General features: G+C 34.5%; 1 protein-coding gene and 1 long non-coding RNA gene across 10 annotated transcripts in view; one reads left to right on the top strand and one right to left on the bottom strand.

The window, feature by feature from the left end:
- Nucleotides 1-14,285, bottom strand: part of SEMA3A (semaphorin 3A) — a 346,181-nt gene that overhangs the window by 35,540 nt on the left and 296,356 nt on the right. For all 8 annotated transcript variants that reach the window (XM_072026340.1, XM_038179761.2, XM_072026369.1 and 5 more), the window contains 4 exons: nucleotides 3,825-3,967; nucleotides 2,504-2,618; nucleotides 2,336-2,405; nucleotides 1,079-1,223 (listed from right to left, as the gene is read on the bottom strand). In XM_072026340.1, coding sequence (XP_071882441.1) covers nucleotides 1,079-1,223; nucleotides 2,336-2,405; nucleotides 2,504-2,618; nucleotides 3,825-3,967 — 473 coding nt within the window. The remainder of the gene's footprint in view (nucleotides 1-1,078; nucleotides 1,224-2,335; nucleotides 2,406-2,503; nucleotides 2,619-3,824; nucleotides 3,968-14,285) is intronic.
- LOC113843960 (uncharacterized) lies at nucleotides 3,594-11,210 on the top strand. Of its 2 annotated transcripts, none has more exons than XR_003497952.3 (6): nucleotides 3,594-3,944; nucleotides 4,060-4,099; nucleotides 4,550-4,602; nucleotides 4,990-5,042; nucleotides 5,182-5,277; nucleotides 9,460-11,210. It is a non-coding gene; the product is annotated as an uncharacterized lncRNA (long non-coding RNA). The 2 variants fall into 2 exon arrangements; XR_003497951.3 differs by lacking the exon at nucleotides 9,460-11,210 and adding an exon at nucleotides 5,990-7,064.

The raw sequence follows: 14,285 nt of genomic DNA, 5'->3' as shown, positions 1-14,285 counted from the left end.
GGAAGTAGAAACTGGGCAATATGGCTTATGGCTGTCAGGGTACCACTGTTTTACATAGGAGGTCACTTTTGTTAGGCTAAGCATATAGACTGTCTACCTGCTGGAAATCAGTTAAAAAAATCAGATTTGAAATAACATTTTTTAAAACATACCAGATAAAAATAGAAGATCAGATGGTTTAAAAAAGAGAAAGGATCAAACCTGTTCCTGGTTTGTTTCCTGCCTTGTATTTAAGAACACTTTTAAGAAATATTACAAACAGATACATTATTTATGTTTCTATTTATGTTTGCATGTGTATGGATGCTTTATATTCAGTAATGATATTCCAGAATATAAATGGATCAAGCTGATTTACACCAGCTAAGGAGCTATCCTGATGTATACAATAAGTGCTTTTCTCATAAATTCCCTATCTCCTTAGACTAGTGGCAACTTTGAGGCAGTAAAATACTTCTAGAATGTGATGATATCAGTTTGCAGTTGTAGGTATGTGTGTCTCATATACACCAATATTTTAGTCATTCATAAACTAGAAACGGAAACAGGTAGAGGCACAGATTAAAAAGAAATGACAGAAGAAATCAGTTATTGTTACTCTAACATCCATTGCAGAAATATGTCTTACTGTACTAGACTGAATGTTGCAAACAATTCAGTGTTTCTTAACAGTCAGGCAGATGCTCTGTCTTCTGTTCATTCTCACCAAGAATGGTTCTGCCAGTGTTTGGAACAAATGCAAATTCCAAGGAGACAATAATGCAGAGTAATTTATTACACATTTGACTTTCAGCAAATTCCTGCAGCCATAGCATTGCATCCTGCAGCAAAGCATTGTTATGTTGACAAGAATGCCAAAATGAAGGTCCAAATGAAATTAGATCACAGATATACTGAGTTCATATTTTACAAGAAAATCAGTAAATTTTGGACCTGGAGAAACTTTCCCTTCTGACACTCAGTCTGGGTCATCTTTTTCAGTTTTTGTTTTGGATCTCAGCTCAAGGACCATATAATGTGCGAAAATATTTTCCATGGTTTTCTCTTTTTAGATTACTAGATTTCTTAGGGTACTTACAGTTCCTGGCCGTGGGTATGGCACTCGCCCTTGGTAGGGAACCCACTGATAGTTTGGGCCATCTCGGTGTGCATAGGGACCAAGAAATACCCTCCTCACATCTGTCATGCTGTACATACATACTGCTGACCCCTTGAAGATATTACTGAAAATAAGGGGAGAAGAAGTCAAATCAGGTTCTTTAAATTATCAGTCGGTTTAATCAGGTGGGTGAGCTATGGGAATAACAGCTTGTTGCTTTCTAATTTATTACATGTGTTGATTATCAAAACTCTGACATGCTCTCGGAACAATCCTAACTCACCTCTTGTGAAAGTTCAGCATAGCTGATATGATCTCTCAGACGTTGTGCTAAGCAAACGGCTACTATTCCACTATTAAAAACATATTGTCCCCACAAGTCCAAAGCACCAGTCTGAGTAAACTTCACCAGGGCTTGTTGAAGATTGTTAAGTTCTTTCCTACTCTTTACATTTTTCTATTTTAATTTACTTTTTAGCAGTCTCTTTTGTAACTTTGTTGACCTACAGAAAACAGTTTGGGTAGTACACATGCAAACTTCCGTGTTGCTTCTTACCTTGAAATTTCTTAACAGGAGACAACAGCAAGCATTTATAATTCTTCCTTTTCTATGCCTGGTTATCACTAGCAACATTTTGTCTGTCTACAAACGGAATCTTTCATCCTTTATAGATAAATGTGGCAATGCTCTGTGTACCTAGTATTGCAAACCTTCCTCAGGCCAAAGCTACAAGTATAATTTTGTTTCTGATGAAAACACCATGAAACCAAAACATTCAAGTCACAGTTACATGTGATTCAATACCAGAACTTTTGAAAGATTTTTAAAACGTTCAGATTTCAGCAACGTTTTTAACTAATACTTCCTTGAGTAGCAAAATTCTAATATTGTGGATTTTCTGTTACCCTTCCCCCAAACAAACAATACTGGTGCTTATGTTACTTTTCCAGGTCTGTGTAGAAAGGACTACAAATTCTTATCTCCACTATTAAAATGCAATTCAACAGCAAGAACAACATGAGAAACCGATAGTCTTTGTGATTACTTGCTTCAGAGTGATGATATACATTGCCCGAAAGAAAAGAAACCTAATTAATTACTTCTTTCTGCTGCTGACTTCTCAGTTCAAAGGTTAAGAAAATTTTGTGTTTCTTAAAAACATTTTTAACTAAGAGACCTCTTTAAAACAAGCAACCACCCAAGCTTCCATGCAAGTAAAATGATACATTCTGTACCTGGAAGTTGTAAACACTCCATAGACTATTGGATTTTTAGGGTCTTTTGAGTTCATTAGGAACACATCCTCTGTAACAATAACAAGAGACAGAGAAAGAAAATAAGTAACATTCTGTATGGATAATACCAGAAAATGCTTTTATATTCAAAGCCACTCTGTCACTTACGTAGTTCATCAAAGTGTGTGTCAATGCCATTGGGTCCTGGCACAGAACAAATCAGACGTGCTTTGAGGAAAGTTGTCCATTTGTTAACAAGACTCCTGTGTCCACCAAAGTCATTCTAATAATAGAAGTATTTTGCATTAATACCTAGTAACAGTCTTTGAAGGATCAACAGAGTGCAGAGAAAATATGTTAAATAATCACAGGGTGTTACTTATAGAAAACAAAAAATAATTCAACTTCTACATATAAAAACATAATTATGATGCCAGACATCAATTCTGAATTAATTTTATTTTACACAGGATCACCACATAGTTCACAGTATCACTTTATAGTTCACAACATTTAGAGAATAATAATAGCAATAAACTCCCTATATATATTATATATATAAAGCTGAAAAAAAGACAGACAAGCAGAATATTTTACCCCAGAGCTCTCAGGCTGACATGGCTTGCTAAGGCCTACAGGGTTCATTATTTTTAGCTGTGTAGCAACAAAGTGGATATACTAATTGCATGTGAACAAAGTAGGTGGAAATGCCAACACAGTGGGATCGGTTGCATTGCTGCATAACGTCTGAGTAGAGTTACACCAAGGAACTCATACTTACAAAGTAACTGGTTTTCAAGCAGTCATTTCTGGATTTGAGGGATAAACTAAAATTATCAAAGAATCACAGAATTGTGTAGGTTGGAAGAGACCTCAAGATCATCGAGTCCAACCTCTGACCTAACACTAACAAGTCCTCCACTAAACCATATCACTATTATGTGTATGGATTAACATAGAATTTTAAAGTAAACATCCTACATGCCAAAGTTACAACATTTATGAATATAATTTAATTTGTAGGGTTTTTTTAAGTCTGTCAGAAAATATTTGGACATTTATCAGTGTGGGTGGATGATTCAATCTGCAATCATTAACAGTCTTCTGGATAGTTGCCCATTTCTACAGCTAAATTAAACAGTTATTTTGTTGAATCTTCCTTTGCCTCTGTTTCAAGGATTTTCACTAATGTGGAAATGGAAAAAGTATTAACATTCTTTAAAAATAAATTTTTCAAATGTTTTTGGCCTACCTGGAAGTACCACATTTCCTGTAAAAGGTTACTTCTGCAGAAACATTCTAAGCATCAGAAGATGCCTAAGATTTTTTAAACATAAAGTCATATCTTTGCCTGTATCCAATAACTATCACTCTGCTTCACTACAATGCCAGGGCTAACACTGAATAGTTTACAGGCATGAAAATGCAGTTTCCAAAATTGCCGGTGTCCTGCTAGTACATTCAATCTCACACAAAGACATCATTTTACCTTACAGATCTGCCCTATTCTGGCATGAGTGGCTTTTCCAGTGTGCTCTCCATCAATTGCATTTTCACGGAAGAAGAAATAGATTTTGTCATCTTCTGGATTATCACTTTCTGGTATCAGGTGAGCACTAATGAATCTAGGATCTGAGAAGACAATATCGTTGTATGTGTTACTATACCATGAATAAAATCACTTACCTTCCTTACGTGAAATAAATGTGACTTTGCTTCCCCAGAATCAATCTCTGCATCAAGTAAGAAGTATATCCAAGTTAGGTATGTCATTACCTATAATGTGACATTTATATTCTTTTTATCTCTAATACATATAAATGTTTACTATAGATATTTAATGAACTGACCTTGACTTTATCACTGGAGCAACTAAATATTCATATTTAAATCTCATACATGAATGGAAATGGCTTCCTAATTCAATGTAGATATTATTGACATTTTTGTTTTTTGTTTGGATGCTTTGACTTTTAATCAATAATATTTCTTGAAGTCTTTCATAAAATAAGATAAATATTGAGACAGTCATAATAAAGAAGAATATATAAAGAAAGCATTTTATAGCAATAAAAGTATTAGTGTCCTATTGTAAAAAAAAAAAAAAAAGTATCTACTCATTTACTCGAGTTGTTAAAATATTGTATTGTTATTTTGTATTGTTATTTTTTTTAAGTTTTTTTTTTGGAAAACTTTTTTTTTCTTGACAATTAGATTCATGGTGTTATTTGCTGATGAAGATAAGGCAACAAATGAAAATGTTTAAGGTACAAACACACTTATTAGCTATTAAAAAAAATAAAAAAACAACACATCATGGCAGTAAGAAGTTTTGGGATAAAAGTTTGTAAAATCATAAATGTAAATTTATGTCAGTGGTGAATCTGTCTCATCACTATTTTACAGAGATACTTCAGCTGGTATCTTTCACTATATTTGGAAAAAGAAGGCATATCCAACAGATTTACCAATCTGTTTTATAGCCATTTTGCATCCTGCTGGGATAATTAACTGTGAACTATATTTAACTGCTCAAAGAGTCCTTTTCCTATGTGAAATTATAAGCTATTTCAGTGTCATGTATTAACATCTTTTCAGTGTATGTTTATTGCCATATAGTCATGGAAATGATGAATTGTAATTTGTTTTGCCAGTTTGCACTAGCTGTCCTGTGAAACCCATTGCCTTATTAAGAACAACAGTGTTTGTAAGCAACCTTTTTGATATATTTATATATATGCATGTATATGCTTATATTATATATATATAGCATATATTATTATATGCTATTACATGAACACACACTGCATTGTATTTTTATGCTTATGTTTTTATATATTATATAGAAATGGCCATACTGACTTACACCAAGGTTTACTTAGATCAATATACAGACTCCAGCATCAACCTAAAGAAATTATCTGGGACAAATTAAGAATATGGTAGGTCCAAATAATACTTTCAAAGGCCAAATAATACTTTCACAGAGTAATTTCCCTGCCTCCAGCTATTTTCAGCATATCTGATTCCCTGCTTGGCTGGTTGTCTAATGTGTTTATTAACTCTTAAAAATTTTCCATCCAGGTATCTCTTCAGAATTAATTCACAGTGTCCTTTTTCAATTTGTTACTAAGTATATAATCTAATAAACTAAAAACTAATTCTGATTTTGTGGTTTGAAGATGATTCTTACTTACTTCATTTTCCTACATTTGAAATTCCTGCAGTTGTGGGTGAATTGTGCTCTTATAGAAATGTTCTTATACAATGTTCTCTGTTGAATTACCTGTTCTTTTCTATTAAATCCTAACATTTAATGCAGACTTGACTGTTTCTAAGCAGAAAGCTAAAATTTAGTAGAACTTTATGTGCCATAACCCCAGAATCTCACCCTTGATTGGTAATGCTCAATCCACAGTCCATCATTTTATATGTGAAGATAGGCCTATTTTCCTCGTGTCTTTCCCCATGTTGTTTCACTATATCATTCATCAGGAATAATTTAATTTGTCATTTGATTGCTTAGCTACCCAGTTGCATAAGATCCTTTTGTAATTCATCACAGTATTTCTTTGTCTCACTGTGTTGAATAATGCAGTATTGTATGAAAACTTTCTCATCTAGCTGCTCAACCCATTTTTCATTTTTTTTTAGGAACATGTTGAACAACAAAGACCACAGAAAAGATCTCAGTGGAACTGTGTCTATTACCTATTCTCTATTAAAATAAATCTTTTTAGACAAACAAAAACATTAGAAATCTTTAAACAGCTTAAGCTCTCCATCTCTAAAACAGGAACTCAAGCTAGCCTTAAAGTTACATTGACACGAGGCCCTAGATAAATAATATCTAGATCATATTATCACAAAGTTAATGTTATTTTTATATGATCTATCACCAAATGGCAACCTGAGGAAGGATTCATCAGAGAAAACAGACACCCAGACACTGGTCTGGGCTACTTGATCTGAAGAACTGGTCTGAACACATAAGGTTGTTTATACAATCTTAAGGTCTTAATGAAAGGGGTAAAAAAAAAACATTCAACCAAAATCTAAATACATTCCCAAATGGCTGAATGATTTGTCTTCAGTACAATGGGTTTTGTTAATCACAAGATATCAAATTCTAACATAAATCACTATATTGTCAGACATCAAAATTCTAACTTTACACTGGCTTGTGATGAGCCCATGGGGAGACCCATTCAAGTCAGTAATATTGCTGATATAGTAAAGGTTATATAAACGTGCCCCAGGTTAGCATATTATTATTCTTTTCTTTCCGTCCCTTAATTTTGCAAGTGAACCTAGAACAGTACAAAAGCCTAGTATTTGAGCAGAACTGATAAAAGAATTACACAAAATAGTTGGAGATTAAAAATATGTATTTCAGATAACTAACAGAGTGGTAGCAGATGAGAGGGGCCTGAATAAGTCGAATATAACTAAGGCTATAGCTAGAGCATGTGAATATGCTTTTTACATATTTCTTAGCAGTGCTCATCTGGGAAGAATTCAGAATTCCAATTAGTGATTAGTAATCCTAATTACATCCCCCAAAATAGAATGCTCATACAGCCTTGTATTAGAACATATCTGTTGTACATCATGGAACAGCTTCTGCTGAATAACACTTGTGTTTCTTACTGAGCAAACCTCAGTTTATTTTGCCACCTGGTTAAGTCAACATGTTTTAGTCAATAAAAGAGTGGTCCTTCATGTTATACATCCCTCGTTGCTGTTACTTTTTCCCCCTCTTCCATATAACATTTTGTGTGTCTATGTAATGAAACAAATGAAGAAAAAAAAAAAAAAAGGCTATACGTGTTCGGTTGCATATAGACACAATTAATTTCTGTTCAGAAAAAATATAATGATCATACAAGCAATTTTATATTATGGTTGTGTGCGCATGTTCAGAGAGAAGAAGAGAAATGTGTTTGATAATTCAGTAGGCTATACAGCCTATGAAGTGTGGGATGGTATAAACTAGTCATCTGTAGTGTGTTCTTTATTGTTTCATTAACTGAGGTGCTATTTGATCTGAAGTTTGATGCACGCTGGCATAATGCTCTGGATTTTCAGACTGTGCTTACAACTAACTGTTTAGGGCCATGATGAATCAATCAGCCAGATGGCCAGCAGTCATGCAACATAGCACTCTCCATGGACTGTGTAGCATGTTTGTATTGCTCTTTGAGGAAGGGAGGGGAGATATTGTCCACAGATGAGGGTCTTGTCCTTGACTCTCCTAATTGCTCACCCATGCAGCAGAAGAAAGAACGTTATCCATGAATGTGTATGTTCAAGTATTGAGACTGCTTGGCCTTACCCTGCAAAATTAAACAGGTTCAGTATCGAGGCTCCCCATGGGAAGTTTAAAATAATTCAGTCAGGGTTGACCTATTTCACATATTTAACACAGCCACATAAGAAGTGCTGGAATGAACTTCAAGCAAGTTTTATTGAATGGAAAGTGGAACTTTGATCCAAAACCACTGGTGACAATTGTAAATGTTGGTGCGCTGCAGGTGTTGTGGATAGATAAGATGACTTCAAACTTCTGTATGTGAATTATAGGGTATTCTGAGACCCTAGAACTGTCTTCAATCAGTGAAGCACTCAGAAAAGCCACTGCAATAATTCAACATGTTCTAGCTTAAAATGATTCTTCTATTGGCTAGACATCCAGAAAGCATGTTTTCTGAAACTGGATTTAAGAAATAATTTGACAGCAAATAATTTGCAATGATTCATTGCTTTAAAACAACACATAACCATACAATGTGGAAGAGTCCTTTAAAAAATAGCATACATCAAACAAACATGTTTGAAACATGTTTAAGCATGATCAAAGGAGAAACAAAGCCACAGTATAAACATGAGCAAAATAAAATTATAGCTAAAAACACTTCTCTGATCTTGCAGCCAATGTGAACAAGCTAAAAATAAAAACTTAGATTTTGATTTAAAGCAATCAGCATCAAGAAGCAAATTATTAAAGCACACACCTTTTTCAGTCTCCTTTTTCCAATTGTCCTGACTGCAGGGCTATTTCTCAGCTCCTACATGACACCTTTCTAGCGCCACTTTTTCTGTGTCCTTCTGCAATTACCACTTTTGCAGACATTTCACTGGCAGCAGCCCATTAAACTGTCCTTCATGAGAAATCTGGCTCTTTATGAAAACGACACCTTGGTCCAGCTGCCTCTATGATTTATATGCCATTGTTTGCTTAGTTAAGTAATGGAAACATGTTTTGCTTGTCTCAGCACTTTGACTTCAGAAAAAGCCAAGAAAAATCGATCTGCATTTATTCTTTTACAAACGTTACTCTTTAGTGGCAAGAACCATGCATGCACACACACAGTCAAAAATATCAAGAAACAATAAAAAACAGAAATTGGATTTCTAACAGAAATCTATTATTTAAATTAAGATATATAAACTTGAAGCACAAAAATTACTTTTAGCTGTCAAAATTGAGCTAGCTGATGGAACAGAAGCTAGGGTCATCTCTTGATCATTCGACAGGAGCAAAAGGGCAATCCTCTCAGGAAATGTTTTGTAAAGAGTTTGAACTGGATGCCCCTATTATTGTATAGTTGTGGTCAAAATGACTAATTTACTAGTTCACAGCAAGAAACAAGGGAAATTTTATGCTCAGTAAAACTAAAATTGCTGTAATGTAATGAAAATTACTGGAGGGTGACTAAGGCCCTGAGGAGAAGAACAGAACTAGGGAATTTGAAATTAAAAATTTAGCAAAAACAGACATAGACAGCTATGCGGTACTTCATAAATATGTACGGTGCCTCTCCTCTGAGACCTAGGAAAGTCAGAGAAGCAAGTACTGTCCTCAGAAAATCTGATCTTGAAATCACAGCAAGCTCCACTACTCAGAGAGAGGAGGACTTATAGCATCAGTCATAAATATGCTTAGCAGAGCCATTTGTTAAGGTCACCAGAGGACAAAGCTTTTAATATATGTTGATGAGAAAACTAAGTTGTTTTGCAGTTTTAGTCACTCAACTGTAGTTTACAAAACACCAAAGCTTTTAATAGTCTTATTCTAAAGTCTTCTCATTTTAATTCTTCCACTTTCATGTATCTTTTGCAAGAAATGACTTGGGCAAACACAACAGAGGTCTCATAGAGTCACTGTTTAGAATGAAGCTCTTCAACAACACTACTGGCATCGGATTGGCACGCAGACCAACCATGGCTGAGATCTTAGCAGCTATCACAATGTAAGAAGGACTGTGGTGATTCATTGATATTGCAATGGAAATTCTCAACAGAAAGAGTTTTAAAGTTTGTCTACATTTACAAAGTGGTGCTTTCGTCTTTCAGTCAAGCCAGACTGATTCTGAGCAACCATGATTTTCTTATACTGTTAGCTATGATATGACACTGTTAGCTATGTATACATAGAGATGTATATGCATCTCTATATGTATATGTATATATATATATGTATATATATGTATATATAGAGAGAGACTAGTGGAACTAATTTTGCTGACATAGATTATCAAATGGGCTAATAAATGAAAAGTTTAGCTAAGGTTTCTTGCAATTATAATTGCCTTAATAGTCTTTATTATTATTATTATTATTATTGTTATTGTTATTGTTATTATTGTTATTATTGATTCATAACCCTTTGCAGAATTGAAAGAGAAATCTCCTTTGCACAGTTTGACTGTTCTGTTTCAGTGGAAATCCGTGTGAATTTTATTCTGACAGAAAAAAAAATTACGTATTGTTACGGATAAAAGGTATTAAAATAATATTAACATATAATTCTTCCATCATTTCAATGCACGAACTCTTCAGAATAGCAAATAAAAAGATACACTACGCTTTTATTCATGTAAATCCCTCCACATCTTGGAGATACTGTTTTGTACACGGCACCGGGAATCTAGTCCTTGAGGCTTCTCTGTGCTTTGGCTGCGAGTGTCACAGCCACTATGGTGTCAAGTGACTTCAAGGAGAGCATAACTTTAATTTACGGTATTTAGCACCTCTAAGTTGTGTAAACGAGCCCCTGAGTACCAGCCAAGGCTTATATCTCCAGGCACTGCCACTACCCTGATACCCCTTCTGCTACAGAGACATAATTCAGTATGGATATTTCTTGTGAGGAACACTAGTTTACACAGGAAGGAGAAAGAAGAAAATGTTGATCTCTGATGCAATTATCAGTTTCTGAAATCTTTATTCTAAAAAGACAACAACTTTTTTTTTTTTTTTTTTTTCCCTTGGAATGGCTAATTATACGGTGAAGAAAAGGGAATGCAAAAGTTCAGTAACATTATAGCTTAATTCTCAACATAAATTAGATTTCTCACAAAACAATGTTTATGACCTACCCACCGTACTTAATTTAAGAGGTGATTATTATCTCTTTACAGAACAGCAACCAAAATTAACACCTCTTTCCCATTGCTGACTATGTTTTGAGGTGTTGTATATCTATCAACACGGTTAATTTTAAACTGACATAGTTGTCCCTTAAAGAAAATAATTGGGCAACTGAGAAAACGACTGTCCTTCACAGATCAGAAAGGAAGGCCAGCAGCATTTTATCTCCATGTAGGAATACTTTTATCTTGCTTTTCTGTATTTCCTAACCTCTCTGCAGAAAGAGCTGATGAGAGTTACAGCTAAGAGCCTGTTTCTTTCCTGTCGATCATTTATCTGAAGTTTCTTGACGTTAATGCTTGGAAATTAAAACAGTGGAAATCTTGTGCCTTAACTGTGTTACCTCCATCTTCAGAGCTCTGGCTTAGTGACAAAAACTAAAGATTGCAGTCTTTGTGTTAAAAAGTGCTATATTACAGGAGAAAGTGGAGCATGGAAACAATGAAGGCAGAAGGTGCCTCTGATTCCCACACAGTTTTGGCAATCAGAGCCATGTTATGGGCCTGTCTCTTGTAAACTCTGAGGAGGACCTCTGCAGATAGAGCACAAGTCCTTGGAGATGCCCAAGCAGTTTATCTTAAATGACCCAAAACTCAAATCTGCTCCTCTCCACTCGTGATTTTCCCAGGTCTTCCTGTATACTGGGAGATATGTGATTAAGTCTTGACGGAATGATCTTCATAGCTTGGAAATTAGAGGTTACAAGAAAGTGTCCCAAAGGCAGAAAGAACATGCTTCAGCAGTACCTTCAGCCCAACTGCTGGCACAGCATACTGCAGGAGACAAGTCCCTGGTGTGATGTGAGGAATGGCTGGGGATTAACAAGGTGAACATATTTCACTGAAGGGAAAATGGGACAGCCATCAGCAGCACAATTGGCAAAAGCTTGAACCCCCAACCTGAACAACAGTTGCTTGACAAGTATGTCTTCAGCCTCCATATGTCTCCTGAGATTTAAACTCTTAAAATATCTCTGTCAGTTCCATGCAGTGCTCAACCTTGTCTCCATCAGGACCATTCATCCACACATATATTATTCTTTTTTTTTTTTTTTTCCTGCCCCCATTGTGAATAAATATGGCCTTTGTGTCAGAAATAATCTATTTTCAAAATAGGACAAAACCAACCAAATTTTGTACTGCCAGGTTCAATTTGAAGTGTGTGGAAGGGGTCATGTAGCTGTAAAAGCAATCTCCTCCCAGACATCATGTCAAAAACTGTACAGGACTTTGCCATCAACTCCTTTTTCAGTGAGGGATGATCAGTCATCAGGAAATGATCCTCAGCCTCAGCCAGTTCCCAAGCAGAGATCCAGCAGAGCATGGTCATGTAGCCACTTCCTACCTTATCCAATCTCCTGCAATTTGATTTCTTTGTTAAATCCTTTAGATTAGGCCACAAAACTAAGGTCATTTTGTCAAAGTATGAAAAAGGTTTTGTTGTTATAATTAACTTTTACAGCTAGTATATAAAGTAACTTGACACAAAATCCATTAACATAAGATTAATGAAGGATGGCAGCAAAGATTAAAAGAAAGACTGGGTGAATGACTGTTTTTAAGTGATCTGTCAGTGTAGCACAGCAACATAAAATGCCGTAAAGTGTCTGCAAGCGGAAACAAAACCCCTCAGCACAAACTTAGGTATTCAACATGATAACATCAGTTATGACAACCTCTTTCAGTACTCATGTGAGCAAAATAAGTGATTCCAAATTAATTTAGTGTCAGTCATTTTAAGGAATTAACAACATTAGTACCCAACTGAAATAATTTACTAATTTACTGATGATGTGAAACTTAGTTCTGCTCATGAAAAGAATTAAAAACAGAAGCAAATAAACCAGACAAAAAAATAGAAAATATTTCATAGCACAGGTGTGATGAAAACCTTGGAGTTGTTTGAGATAGCAAAGTTTTGAAAAGTTTTACCTCTTGCACAACGTTGTGAGAAATTTGTTCTCTTCAAACTCTATTTAATTGGTATGTACTTTTATTTTGTAAAAACAACTCCTGCTTTTTATTGTTATTATTATTCATGTGTGCTACAAATTCTTCCATCACTACATTAAAAAAAAATAAATAAAATGTTGAAGCTGATACAATGCTACACCAAGAAATTTTTTCTTCTTAAAAATCACAGTAATTATACCAAATATTTCTGAAATGCAGTCTGAAAATATATATATGTTTTAAATCATAATAAATAAATGTGAATTGTAATGTAAGGAATGGTTTCTACCAGCAGAAGTCTGGGAAACAACAACAACTACAAAAAGTAAAGCTGAAAAATATGTCAAATATGGAGCAGAACTGAATAATAATAATGAAAACCCATTTGTACAGTTAGGGAAAAAGCTTATGTTGGGGAAAAAACTTATGACTCACTAATCCATGTAAAATATCTCATATGAATGTTTTGTACCTTTCCCTCCTATGAAGCTTTTTCTGTCTCTCATGGAAGCTCCTTCAGAAAAATGGAAGGAAACAGAGAGTGGAGAGATGGGTGACTGAATAGAGCTGTGCTCTCTGACTGACAGTGTTCACAGTGATATACTATCATAGAGATCAGGAAATATAAAATACAAGGAATAACTGTTTTTTTTTTGTTTTTTTTTTTTTTTTTTTTTTTGTGTGTGTGTGTGTGTGTGTGTGTGTCTGGTTTGGGAATTATCAGATCCAATAGTGGCAGTTTTATTTATTGGGCCTGCCACTGCAATATCAAGAAATCACTGCCCAAAAATCACTGCCAGTTCAATATCAAGGAATCACTTAAAGCATACTGGTGATTCTGAACAAGGCAGGTGATAGACCTTCTATTTTTTTTTCAGTCATATTTGGTATATCTATTTTTTTTCTAAGGTGAAAACATGGCTTTCTTTATGTACATTTACATGTTTGTATTGAATACTATAAGTCATTGGTTTTAAAACTTGCTTGCATAGTTCCATGCTAGTTTTAGAGCTTGTCTATCAGATGTTTCTGTACATTTCTTCTATCTTATTGTACAAGTCACAGAAAGTACATTAGAAATCAAGATTCATGATTTTGACAGAAGGCAGTTCCCTTGGTTTCCTTCATTATGTATTGATAAAATGATATCATTATTTGTTTCTTTGTACTTCTGTACATCTTATGTCAGTGCATAAAATGAATAAAAGAGACATTTACTTGACTTCTGCAAAACTTTGTCTGCTGTTCAAATTCCCATTCTTTAAAAACTTAATATTTTCTATTGTATACACCACAAAACTTAAGATCTTATTCTCATGTCTTTATGCTTCCTTCCTGCTTGCAAGGAACTGACAATTAAAAAAAAAAAAAAAAGTTTAAACTGACAGTTTAAAAAAGCTTTACAAAGCATTTTTTTTGTTGTTGTTGTTATCTATTTATTTATTTATTATTATTATTATTGGCTTTTTGGCAACTTGTGTTAGCTCTAGCAAAGATCCTTAGGAAATCTAATGCCCAGCATTTCCTACTTACTTTGAAGTTTCAGCGTTTGAGAAGTCTGAATT

The sequence above is a fragment of the Anas platyrhynchos genome, chromosome 1 (assembly GCF_047663525.1).
Source record: "Anas platyrhynchos isolate ZD024472 breed Pekin duck chromosome 1, IASCAAS_PekinDuck_T2T, whole genome shotgun sequence".
In the NCBI taxonomy this organism is placed as follows: domain Eukaryota; kingdom Metazoa; phylum Chordata; class Aves; order Anseriformes; family Anatidae; genus Anas; species Anas platyrhynchos.
Note: the sequence above shows the minus strand (reverse complement) of the source record. Positions and strands in the feature narration are given on the sequence as shown.